Here is a 13,496-nt window from a genome sequence, read left to right as displayed (position 1 = left end):
TGATTTAGGGGAAAAGAATTCAAATAGAATCATTCCTACTTTATTTTCATTGAAGAATTACAGTGAAGTGGCAGAATTTATCAAATATTTAAAGAAAGAAATAGCTACATGTTACCTTTCTTATGACCCACTCTGCTGATTCCATTACAAAAAAAGCAATCCACAGATAGATAGAGAAAATAACTAAATTAATTCTTTTAATTTCCTGGCAGGTCAGTGACAGAAACAAAATTCAAAATATGAGATCCTATAACCTAAGGAATAACCATTCTTTTGTTTTCTCTTTAAGAACCTTTACTTCAATATAAACGAAGCCAAATGATATGGTAATACTGAATAACAGACTTAGTTATCCAATCTCAAAAACAATTTGTCTCATAGAATTTTGCACATTAGATTTAAACAGCACCCAGTTGGCACTCTGATGGATACTCCACAAATCATTAAATAAACAAATAACAGATTGTTCCTAAATAACCCAACCTCCCGAGACAAGAGGAAATATTCCAAGAAAGATGTCAAATAAAATAATCATGGTTAACAAAGTAGTTATAAAGATTCCAAGACCTACTTTCAGTAGTACAGTGTTTTGAACAAAACGAGGCACTCAATACATTTTTGAGATGGTTATTATACGTAAGCACTAAAATCAAAAGTTAACAAACACCTAGTAAGACTTTCAATAATTTCAAAGCAATGACAGTTTAACAGAGAGAGAAGGAAGGAAGGGCGGTAAAGCAGCTTTAGCCAATTCTGTGCCCATTAAAGTTCACAGGTTTTAATACTGCCCCATTAAAATGCAAATACAGTTGGCTCTCTATATCTGTGGATCATGCATCTGGTGGATTCAACCAATTTGGATAGAAAATATTTATGAAAAAAAAAACTACAACAAAATTAAAAATATATAGTAAAATAACAATTTACATAGTATTTACATTGAATTATACATAATCTAGAGATGATTTAAAGTATACGAGACGATGTGCATAGTGACATGCAAATACCATGCCATTTTTTATCAAGGACTGGAGCATACTCAGATTTTGGAATCCACGAGAAGTCCTGTACACCAAGGGACGGCTGAAATTGGGGAATGGGGGAGTCATTCAGTTACTATGAAAGGAAGGGTCAGTGGCTGGGTTTTCTCTCTGCAAAACCAATAAATATATTTTTAAAAATCATATTAGCCAAAAGTTGCCAAGCCCTTCTAACCTATCCATACCTATCATTTGAGATATTCAGTAGTATTCCTTAACTTAAATATTCATATATAAGAATATCCCCTAAAAATGAGAAAACGTTAAGACACTAAAAATTTGTACCCATATTTGATAGTAAAATGTAAAAACATCTCTGGATTTGCTGCTTTACAGTAGTATTAAAATATCCTCACCACAAGCTATGATCAATTCAAGTTATTGTCTCAGACTTACCTCCTGCAATTTAGACTGTATCCACTGGCCCAAAAGTGCCAAACTATCTCGAGGACAAATGGCCCAAATCATTGTGAGGAAAATCATACCTAGGAAATCCAAAAAATGAACCATGCCAGCCTTTTCTGCCTGAGAATAATCAAAATAATAAAAATTACATTTCATACATCGAGACAGTATATGCCTACATTTTCTAGTTCATCAGGTGTTACAATTACCCAACCTTCTCCACCTAAGACTGAGAGTTCTCTTTGTCTTCTTTTGCTTTTTCTTTCCTGGTCTGCTTTTCCCTTCCTTTATCTACTTATATACCTATTCATTCATTTAACTAGTATCTACTGAGCCACTTATTATTACAGGATATTAATCTACAGTTTCTTGCATTAACAAGCATAATAATCTTGTGAAATAGGTACAATTATCCCTACATTTATAGATAATGAAACTGAGATAGAGGTTAAAAGAGTTGCCCAAATTTGCACAGCTATTACTAAAAGGACCAGAAATCAAACCCGGTCAGTTTTAGTTTTTAATACACTTGCATCATTTTAAAAAATCAAATAAATGTTTCATTTTACTAATATTTTTGGATGAGGACTAAACACTAACATATGAAGCACTTAAAACAAGAAAAAACTCAGAAAAAGACTGGAAGTTTATTTTAAATAAATATATTCTGGTCTTCAAGACCTAATATATGAAACATTACTCCTTTATACAAGTTTGTAAATTTGTAAGTCTAGTATTTATCATGAGAGAATCGGGTTCTATGAATTTCTGTATTTACTTTTATCAGTTACCAAAAAAGATTTTTCATAAAACAGTTGTTTTGAGTAGTAATATCTAAATACAAGTTTAATGAACTAGATTGTTCATGGTTTGCCAGTAAAATTGGTTAGTAAATGTTAATGTTGTAATGCTGAAACTGAAAAAATTGCAGTCATTACTTGAATGTATGAAAAATGACTGAAAACTAAAACCAATGACTTAGAATACTGTCCTTTAACAAATATTGTACCCTCACAAAACATACTTTACCTCCTTATATTTGCCTCATTACTTTGCCTCAAAACACAACTGTGTATTTTGAAAAACAATTACGGATTTTTTTTTTTTTTTTTTGAGACAGAGTCTTGCCCTGTCGCCCAAGCTGGAGTGCAGTGGCGAGGTCTCGGCTCATTGCAACCTCCGCCTCTGGGTTCAAATGATTCTCCTGCCTCAGTCTCCCGAGTCGCTGGGATTACAGGGGCCCGCCACCACGCTCAGCTATTTTTTGTATTTTTAGTAGAGATGGAGTTTCACCATGTTGACCAGGCTGGTCTTGAACTCCTGACCTCGTGATCAGTCCACCTCGGCCTCCCAAAGTGCTGGGATTACAGGCATGAGCCACCACATCCAGCCCAAGTATGGAATTATTTTAACATGAAAACGTGAAACTCAAAATAAGGAAGTCGTTACAGAAGAGAAAGCCCTTGTTATTAAAGAATATAATTGCTATTATACAGTCTTAGAAAACTGGAAATACATACACAAACGTCTGTATTTGTAGAATAAAGAAAACATAAAAACCTAGATAAAATCAAAATTGAGACTCCCCAAAGAGAAAATATTGTGCTGACAATATTTAAGATATCTGCAAAAACATACTAATAACTATGCTCTATTTTTAAGGCTGCTGTTTGCTTTTTACATCTCACCTACTACTGTTCTTGCACTGATAGAGATGACAATACACTGAATATGAGGCACTGAACTATACGCCTGAAAAACAAATGTACTGAATAGTAACACCTTTCAAATGCTAAAATGGCCAAAATTGATTTTATGATTTCAAGTTATGAAGCCATTACTTGAAATTAGAGTGCATATAGTAACACTGCTTAGATGTACTCTTGTATATATTTAAGAAAAAAAGATTTTTTCTTTGAGACAGTGTCTCACTCTGCCACCCACGCTGGAGTGCAGTGGTGTGATCATGACTCACTCTAGCCTTGATCTCCCAGGCTCAAGCAATCCTCCTGCCTGAGGCTCCAGAGCAGCTGGAACTACAGGTGTGAGCCACCATGCTCAGCTAATTTTTTTAATTTTTCTGTACAGACAGAGTCTATGTTGCCCAGGCCGGTCTCAAACTCCTGGGCTCAAGCAATCCTCCTGCCTCAGCCTCCCAAAGTGCTGGGATTACAGGTGTAAGCCACTGCACCCGTCAAGAAAAATGTTTTTAAAATCTTCCTGTAACTCAGAAGAAATCAAGGAGATAATTACTTTTGGTGCTTCAGAAAAACACTTTGCCCATCTTATTTTATTAATACTCTAAGGAATAGGTAGAATTTGAGATGACTCTTAGAAGGATTAGAGTCATTATCATTTCCATTTGAAGTTAATGTTACTTGTATTTCTGATTTAGCATTTCAGTCACTTCACTATGTACCTTTGTGTTTACAATTAAAAAAATACTTATCTCTAATGTAGACAAAAGAGCCATTCATATTTTTAAATGAATAACAATTTTAAAAAATCTGTGAAATAGATGTGTTATTTTCCTGGACTCATATCAAGATGAACAGACAGGTATTCACAGGAGCATACATCAACTTTAATTCTATGACCTATAAGAAAAGTGCTGCTAAAAACCAGGTAACCATGGTGAAAGGAAGAAACACTGGATTAACATACAGAAGACCCAGGTTAAAGTCCCAATTCGGTTACTTTGTCAAGTTAGTCATGTTACTGTTTTTCTAAACATTAGTTTTCTCTTATATAAAATAGTAATAATAAATACATACCTCATTTGGTATTAAAATTATGAATGAGAAGCTACATATACTAAAAAGCTCAGTAAACTGTAAAATGGCAAGGTATCGTTATTACTCTGCATTAATTATACATGACACATCATTTTAGAAATTTTCAAAGATGCTCCAAGCTATCTTCTGAGAATGAATAAAAAAGAAAGATGATTTACCCACTTAAATAGTAATATCACTTTCCTACAATTAATTTTCTGACTAGATTACAAGTATATTAATAATTACAGAAAGTTTAAAATTTAATTTGAAATAATTAGGGGTTAAGAATAATTACTTTTTAGCAAAAGAGACAGGTGATAAAAATAGTATTTAAGCAAAATCTTATTCAGTATCAAATACTAAAGACCATAAAAATTCTCAAAATTAGCCAATCACATTTTTTCAGGTAGCAGATTAAGGCAATTACTCAAAACTAAAAGTCCATCATTTTAAAAAAAAGCTAAAGAAAATCAGTTCTTTAAAAGATTTAACTTGTTAACTTCAAAGCAGTTTTTCCAAACCTGAACATTCATTTTAGGTACTTACAGCATGTCCAAGTACTGCATGTGCTATTTCATGGCCCAGAAGGAAAGAAAGTTGATCAATATCGGTTACACTTTTTAACAATCCACTGAAAACAAACATTTGTCCATTCTGCACCACAAAGAAAATAATATAAGCAATTAGAACATCATAAAAAACAAGGACAATAAATTTAACAACTATAATGCATTTGAGAACATTTACTTACTGGAAGTACAAAGGCATTATTAATTGGGGAATCAACCACATGAATAATCCAATTGATCTGAGAAATCCCTGGAATATCTTTATTGCATTCAATTAGATGACAAAGCACTTCTTTAACAGCCAGGTATCGGGCATCTTTCTCAGTTAGCATATCATTTTTAAATTCTTCCATGTGCTGAAAGATTAAAAATTACTTCTTATTTTAAAAGAGCACTACGAAATGCTTACTCTGCTTCATGGAAAGTTATATGACTATTTATTGTTGAACATTTTAAGTTTTAACTATATAAAAATCTGCATATATTAAGCACTCAAATTTCTCAAATCTGAATTATTCATGCAAAGACAATGTGGTTTCTCGCAAAGGAATAAATTCTAATACTAAGATTTTTTTATGGATTGAATAGATTGACATCAAAATTTCACTCTTTTCGATTAAACTACAAACGAATACTTAAGTATTATTTCTACTTTCCTAAGCATTTTAGAAAACACTGCCTAGGCCAGGCAAGATGGCTCACACCTGTAATCCCAGAACTAGGGGAGGCCAAGGCAGTAGGATCACCTGAGCTCAGAAGTTCAAGACCAGCCTGGGCAACATGGTGAAGCCTCATCTCTACCAAAACACAAAAAATTAGCCAGGGGTGGTGGCATGCACCTGTGTTCCCAGCTACATGGGAGGCTGAAGTGGGAGGATCGCTTGAGCCTGGGAGGCGGATGTTGCAGTGAGCTGAGATCTTACCACTACACTCCAACTCCAACCTGGGTAAAAGAGTGAGACCCCATCTCGAAAAGAAAAGAAAGGAAAAGAAGGAAAGAAAGCCTAGAGAACTTAAGATTTCATCTAAGTAAAATACAAAAGAAAATTACATTCACAAAGCATTGAACAGAAAAACACCCTATACTTAATAAGAAAGTTAAACTACCAAAATAGATATTTCATTAACTTTCAGGTGTTTTATTTAGATTGAAAGGAAATTACTGAAATCTCAGAACTAATGAGCATATCACTGTCTCTACATGATGCTGATTAAGACTAGCCATCATAGAAGATACTTTTTCTGAAGTTATATTCATGAGAGCTCTTTCAAGTGTACTGAGAAAATTAAAAATGTTCTGAAATATTACTTTAACTTTCATAAAGTAGCTGGGTGTCGTGGCTCATGCCACCTCAGCACTTTGGGAGGCTGAGGTGGGCAGATCACAAGGTCAGGATATCGAGACCATCCTGGCCAACATGGTGAAACTCCATCTCTACTAAAAATACAAAAATTAGCCGGGCGTGGTGGCAGGCCCTGTAGTCCCAGCTATTCGGGAGGCTGAGGCAGGAGAATCACTTGAACCCGTGAGGTGGAGGCTGTAGTGAGCCAAGATAGCCCCACTGTACTCCATGCACTCCAGCCTGGGTGAAAGAGGGCGAGACTCTCAAAACACCACCACCAAAAAAAGAATCAACAAGTTAGTAACTTTTCTCCTTGAGATGCATTACAAAGACATTATTTTATAGAATATGAACTTACAAGTAGTTTTTATTTTAAATACTTCTAAAAAGCATAATTCACCAATGTGAACTGCCTAAAACAGACAAAAACCCCCACTATTTATTAACTCTTCTGAAGTAGATAAAACAAGAATAAATGTAATTATAGCACTTTATAATATCCCTATAAGAACATGTGTTTAAATTTTCCTATCACACAGATATTACATTTGTAGCTAAAATAAGATAAAAAGAAAAATGCATCTATGTCTATATGTATATACATGTACACAGATATACATAAATTTTAAAACATTTCTTAGCAATGTGAATGGTAAAAGATGCACTAATACTAGGCCTGTCTCAATCTTTCCAGAACACTTTCCTTAAACCTGCCTCTGACTAAAGCCTAAGAAACATCTCAAATCTCTATACACTCTACTAAAAGAGACTGGTCTTGCCTGGACTAAGAAAAATTTTTATAACTAAGAAAACATTATTTCTTTTTTTCATGGTAACTTTCCATTGACAAACTCAGAAGTTCATTTGGAATAAAAAGATTTAACCATGCCAGGTACAGTGGCTCACACCTGTAAACTCAGCATTGTGGGAGGCCGAGACAGGTGGATCACCTGAGGTCAGGAGCTCGAGACCACCCTGGCCAACACGGTGAAACCCCGTCTCTACTAAAAATACAAAAAAAATTAGCCAGGCATGGTGGTGCACGTCTATAGTCCCAGCTACTCCGGAGGCTGAGGCCGGAGAATAACTTGAACCTGGAAGGTGGAGGTTGCAGTGAGCCGAGACTGCGCCACTGCAGTCCAGTCTGGGCGACAGAGTGTCTCTGTCTCAAAAAAAAGAAACAAAAAAGATTTAGCCATGCCAAAGCTGTCGAGTGAGGCCACTGGACATGAATTCAACAAATATTAATTGAGCCACAGGGCACATAACATGTATATGTGTTATGAACTGGAGAGAAAATGATGACCTCTGTCGCGAAGAAAATCACTAGGGTATAAAATGTTTAACTACCTGAGTTATTACACTTTCCAAAAAGGTAAGACTTCTAAATTACAACCTCAGTTTGGATTCAAAAAACATAATAAATTGCTAAAACTGATGTTTGGAGAAAAATGATCTTATATTACTTGATTTTCAAAGTATAAAAATTCTGACAATAAATCTATTTATCCAATAGATATATACTAAGCACTACTCTTACACACTGTGTTAGTATTTAAAATAAAACCATAAACAAAAACAGGCATAATCCCTGCCCCCATAAAGCTTAGTCTAACAAGGGACATGGACTATCGAATAAATAATTATGCAAATAATTGTTACTCTCACGAGTGCTTTGAAGGAAAAGTACAGTATGCAGAGAGAAAAAGCCTAGGAGACCTAACCCCAGTAAAGCCAAGCAATGGGCACAACTACAAATGAGCTGGTTCATAATTCAGTCGGTATGAGGGATACCTCCTCGGGCCTCATCTAGTCACCTGCGTAACCCAGTCTGGTTATCACGGAAGGCTTTCTGGAGAAAAGTGGCATTTAAGGAGAAATGTGCTGAGCAGGAGTTGGCTGGGTGAATGCTAGGAAAAGCAATGTAGGCAGTAGGAATACTAAGTGTGAAAGGTCTGAGGCCTTCTGGAAAAAAAAAATGCTAATTTCATATCAAAGACTAAAATTTAAAAACACCGTATCTTTCATATTTAAGATACTTTCCTACATTGAGTGTTATACTAAGCAGTCTAATTAAAAACAATTCTTACTACTTACTGCTTCATATTCCAGTTCTGATAAAAGTCTGAACTGCTCTTTCCCCAATAATAGTAGCTTGCTCCTTCCTGTGACTGGACTTACTTCCAGGTGAGTAAAATAAAACACCACAAAGAGCAATCCAAAACTACTCAAACCAAGGAATAGCTTCCATTTATTCTTCCTTATACTTTGTTTAAATAGTTCCTTCTTGTTAGGAGGAAGTGCCTGCCACCATTTCCTTATGCCCCTAAAGCAAAAAGAAAAATTCAAAGTTCTGATCATCATTACAGCACATATCACTAAAGCTCAAATGCATACACTAGAATTTTATGTCCTCAAACACCTGAATTTATATATTTTGCTGAACACATCGCGTTTCCAGTTAACAAAATTCTTAGCTAAATGATGAAGAAATCATCAACGATGTAATGTTACAGCTAAAAAATTCTAATACTCATCGAAATTTTCTTCTTCAGCTATTTTAAGGATAAACACTAAATGAGATGCTAGTTTACTATAACTACCACTGGTTAACATTTATTACTATGTAGTATATGCAAAATTCTCTCTCTCTCTCTCTCTCTCTATATATATATATATGCCATCTCATTTAGTCTTCATAATAATCCTGTCACAGAAGAGAAAATTGTTAGGTAACTTGTCCATGGCCACCCAGGTAATAAGAATAAAACCAAGCAATGAAGTCAATGACATTCCAGAGTCTGACCACTTAGCCACTTAATAGGGATAACTGTCTAATTAATTACGTAAGAGGTTACAGTACAATAAGTCTATACCTGGAACTACTATTCTTCCCACTGCTCCTCAGACCTCCAACACAATTTGCCAGTGATTCAACATGGTACAAGGAAAACTGCCTCAGCATTCATTTTGGAAATAAATAGTGCTCAGTAGCAGAAACTCCACTATCCTCTTTAGAAAATGAAAAAGGAGAGATAATAATATCATAGGTACTCATAAGAAAGTGAGAGATTTTGTAGATAACATCTGAGAAGATCCAATTTCTACCAGGCAACAATACTGTCTGCTGCTTAGCAGTGTTCAGAAACTTTTCTGACAACAGCAATGTTTTCAATACTGGGACAAACATTTTCCTTGTGAGCTGATCTGTAAAACCGCAACAAAAATTTACCATATACACGATTCTCTTGACAAAAATTTATTTTACAAAATAACTTCTTAAAGTTCTCTTTGTGAAGTGACACTCCCCAATGCCTTTACACAAAGTGTCTCAATTTAAACGGACATAAACCAAACTATCGAGTACACCTATTTCCTATTTAAAACTTTACAAGACATTATTATTTATTTAAAATGTATGAAAGACATATTCTAAATGAAAAATTTTAGGTGATCAACAATAGTAACAAAAACAAGAAAGTTAAAAACAAATAATTTAAAAGGATGAGAACACATCAGAAATCAGAAAGAGCATCCCAAGAACCTGGGATGAGCATATTACTTCAACCAAGAGTCAGTACAGCTGTATCTCCTCTGGGTGCCAACACCAAATCATGAAGAACACAATAAATTACAAATGGAAGTCCTTGGTTTTTTATCAAAAGCAAACTGGGTTGGTTCATGTGGAAGAAAGAAGGCTAGAAGGGACTTCACAGTCATCAAATACAAGAAAGCTTTATGAAGAAACAGCGATTAGCTTTCAATCTTCATAAAACAAGAGAAAAAGGGTTAAAGTACTATCAAGCTGTGAAAGTTTATTATAAAGCCAAGAAAAAAAACAAAGATCTGTTGGGAACAGAATAGAAAAAAAAAGGAGCATTAATGATTTAAGAGTTAACTAGGAGTGGGCCCACCCTTATATAAGTAAAGTTCCTCAGTTTTATGATTTGCTGCCTTTAAATTCCACAAATTAAAAAGAAATGTTTGTAAGTACTCTTCTTATATGTGAGTGATAACCAACACTTCTGATCCATATATCCTAAGATCTTGTAATCATAAATATAAGACTTTTTAAAAAATGCCTATACAAAATGTAAGAATAACTTTTTAAAGAGACCATATTTCTATACCATAAATTAATATGCAGGAAATTGTTTCAGGATTATTAAATCATACATAACAAAATTGGGCAGGACCTACTGTTTAGAAACTTCACTTTGAGCTAAATGAGGGGAGACGGGATCTAACAAGGTTTCTTTAAAAGTACAGTTTTATAAATAAAAAAATTTAATTTCTAAAAGTTAACACAAAATACTAACGCAAAAGGTTAATACAAAAGTTTAATTTTCTAAAAAAGCATTTTACCTGCCTACAATGATTGCAAATAACTTCTGCACTGGTTTAAGAATCATCAACAAGAGAGGAACCGGAGCAGCTTGAAACCGTGGAGAAGTATGGAAATTCCTAATAGCTCTTACAGGAGAAGGGCTTAGAGGATGCAATACTGACAGACTAGGAACTGCTGTAACTTCTTTTATTAGTAGCTGTCTTGAAAAAGAGTCATTCCATACAGTACATTTGCTGGTAATCATCCAAATTTCCTTATTTTTGGTACTTGAGAGGCATCCTGTTCTTTTGTTGTTAAAAGTCCTATAAAAATGGAAGTTTCCAGGCAGAAAAGTCCACCTATCACACTGATTTACTCCCAGTCCCTGATACTTATTTACTATATGGTTAACTTGTACTTGATGACAGCCCTGCGAGGTTGATGCTAATGTGTTACATTTTCTCCAGTTAGACAGTGAATTAAATCGGAAGAAAACATGGTTTCTAGCAGCAGACTGCAATCCACAGATGAAGCTCATCTTTTTCACTTGATTACCTGAAACACAAAAAATAAACTATAAATATCTGTGGAAAATATTTACTTACCAAACTGGGAATATAACACTTATTAAATAGGTGTGTCAGCTGTTCTTCTAACACATCTCAGGCTAAATTACCTTGGGTTTCAACTCATCACCCCTACAGCAACGCCTTTCAGCAAGATAAATCAGAGTATACATAACATGACATTTACTATGCAATGTGTACTTTAGAAGCTTGAATTTTTTTCATTTCATTTTTAATTTGTAGTTAGGGGAGAGCCATTTTTATTTTAATGGCAAATTATTTGGGCAATAAAGTGGATTAGATAAAAACAGTAGTAAAACTTTTATCAGTTTGCAATAACTGGAAGGAAGCATGTAATACGGAAGAGTAAAATCTAACTTATATAAAATGCACTGGACATTAGGCACTGAAGAACAGTGATCCCTGAGAAATGGGAAGCAGAGCCCTGCAACTGTCCTAGCTTACTGCCTGGAGAGTGCTTCCAGGCCACAATGCAGACAGGGTAAACCTAGGTGGAGCCCAGTGGTTCCCCTAAATCAAAGAGATAAGGCTGCTACAGCTCACAGGACAGAGGACAAGAGAAGAAAAGAGCTGCACAGAGAACTCTAGAGTTCTGCAGAGAATCCCCGTCCCATATTCAGCTGAATCCTGCCTGGGCATATGTGTAAGAAAATCCCCTGGAGCTGGGAAAGGACCACCTGAAAAGACTGGAGAGAACAACATACAGGGCTCACACATGGCATGGCATAGTGCCTGTCCCTACCCCCCAAGCAAAGTGGAAAACCTTATCATTCGTCAAGCACTCAGAAGGGTTTTGCCTGAACATTAGAGAAAGATTAGTCCTAGGCCGAAAGCTGCTGTGGCCCCACCTAACAAATATTAAAAGCAACACCCAAAAAGATTAAATGCTTCCAAGCAACAACTGCATCCCAGCAAAAACAAAAAACAAAACAAAACAAAAAATCTCAAGAACAGGTATTAGGACACAAAACTATTTAGCACTTAACAAGATGCAATTTACAATTAAAAATCACCAAGCATGCAAGCAGCAAGATATGTGATCCGTAATTAGAAGAAATATCAATCAGTGGAAACTAACTCCTAAATAAACAAATAACAGTATTAGTAAACAAGGATATTAGTTATCGTAACTATAATGCACAAGTTTAAGAAGCTAAAGGAAAATATGAGCATGTTACATAGAGATGCATATTTCTTTAGAAGACTTACACTAAACTTTTAGACACGAAAACTATAAGATACAAGATGAAAAACATACTAGATGAGACAATAGCAGATTAACATTATAGAAATAAGGATTTGTGACTTTGAAGATGTATCAATAGAAACCATCTGAAATGAAACGCAGAGAGAAAATACAATAAAAAAAGGCACAGGGCATCAACGAGGTATGTAATAACTTCAACAGACCTAATATTCATCTAACTGAAGTCCCCAGAAAGTGGCGGGGGTGGTGCAGACAGAAAAAAGAATACTTGAAATAATGGCCAAAAGTTTTCCAAACTTGATGAAAACTATAAAACCACAAATTCAAAAAGTTTAACAAACCCTACACAAAAGAAACGCAAAGGAAAAAAACTGCAAGGCACATAACTTCTCAAAATCAATGAAAGATAAAATCTTAAACTGGACATCTTAGATGAACTGTATAAATTCGTTAAAAAACACAAAAAAGGCTGGGCATGGTAGCTCATGACGTGTAATCCCGGCACTTAGGGAGGCCAAGGCAGGCAGATCACTTGAGGTCAGGAGTTCAAGACCTGCGTGGCCAACAATGTGAAACCCCTATGTAATAAAAATACAAAAATTAGCCAGGTGTGGTGGCACTTGCCTGTAATCCCAGCTACTTGGGAGGCTGAAGCAGGAGAATTGCTTGAACCTGGGAGGCAGAGGTTGCAGTGAGCCGAGATGTCGCCACTGCACTCCAGCCTGGGCAACAGAGTGAGATTCTGTCTCAAAAAAAAAAAAAGAAAAACACACAAAAAAGTACATACTCTGATTCCATCTCTATAACATAAACTGCCAAAAATGCAAACTAATCCATAGTGACAGAGAGATCAGTGACCGCTTGAGGAGTGGTAGGAAAAAGGGCCAGGGGAAGGGATTACAAAGAGTGGCGCTTGCCTGTAAACCCAGCTATAATTCAGAGGCTGAGGAAGGAGAATCACTTGAACCTGGGAGGTGGAGACTGCAGTGAGCCAAAATTGTGCCACTACACTCCAGCCTGGGCAACAGAATGAGAACCTGTCTTAAAAAAAAAAAAAAAAAAAAAATCAACAACCAAAAACAAACAAAAAACCCAGATTGAGGGAATCTAAATACGAATTGAATTTCAAGTTGTTTTAGGTAATTATTATTTTCTTAGGTGATAATATTGTGGTTATGTGACTATTTTATTCTTGAGATACTTGCTGAAGGATCTGTTCATGATAAATAAAACTCACTTTC

General features: G+C 35.3%; 1 protein-coding gene across 5 annotated transcripts in view; it reads right to left on the bottom strand.

Moving 5' to 3' along the window:
- The window catches only part of OMA1 (OMA1 zinc metallopeptidase), a 67,071-nt gene that overhangs the window by 48,596 nt on the left and 4,979 nt on the right, over positions 1-13,496 (bottom strand). For 4 of the 5 annotated variants that reach the window (XM_007978560.3, XM_007978559.3, XM_007978561.3 and 1 more), the window contains exons 2-6: positions 10,500-11,016; positions 8,232-8,460; positions 4,974-5,147; positions 4,769-4,876; positions 1,437-1,565 (exon numbers count right to left, since the gene is read on the bottom strand). In XM_007978560.3, coding sequence (XP_007976751.1) covers positions 1,437-1,565; positions 4,769-4,876; positions 4,974-5,147; positions 8,232-8,460; positions 10,500-10,999 — 1,140 coding nt within the window. In that variant the 5' untranslated portion in view covers positions 11,000-11,016. The remainder of the gene's footprint in view (positions 1-1,436; positions 1,566-4,768; positions 4,877-4,973; positions 5,148-8,231; positions 8,461-10,499; positions 11,017-13,496) is intronic. The other variant, XM_007978563.3, reaches the window with a different exon arrangement.

Source organism: Chlorocebus sabaeus, chromosome 20 (genome assembly GCF_047675955.1).
Source record: "Chlorocebus sabaeus isolate Y175 chromosome 20, mChlSab1.0.hap1, whole genome shotgun sequence".
Taxonomy (NCBI): Eukaryota; Metazoa; Chordata; class Mammalia; order Primates; family Cercopithecidae; genus Chlorocebus; species Chlorocebus sabaeus.
Note: the sequence above shows the minus strand (reverse complement) of the source record. Positions and strands in the feature narration are given on the sequence as shown.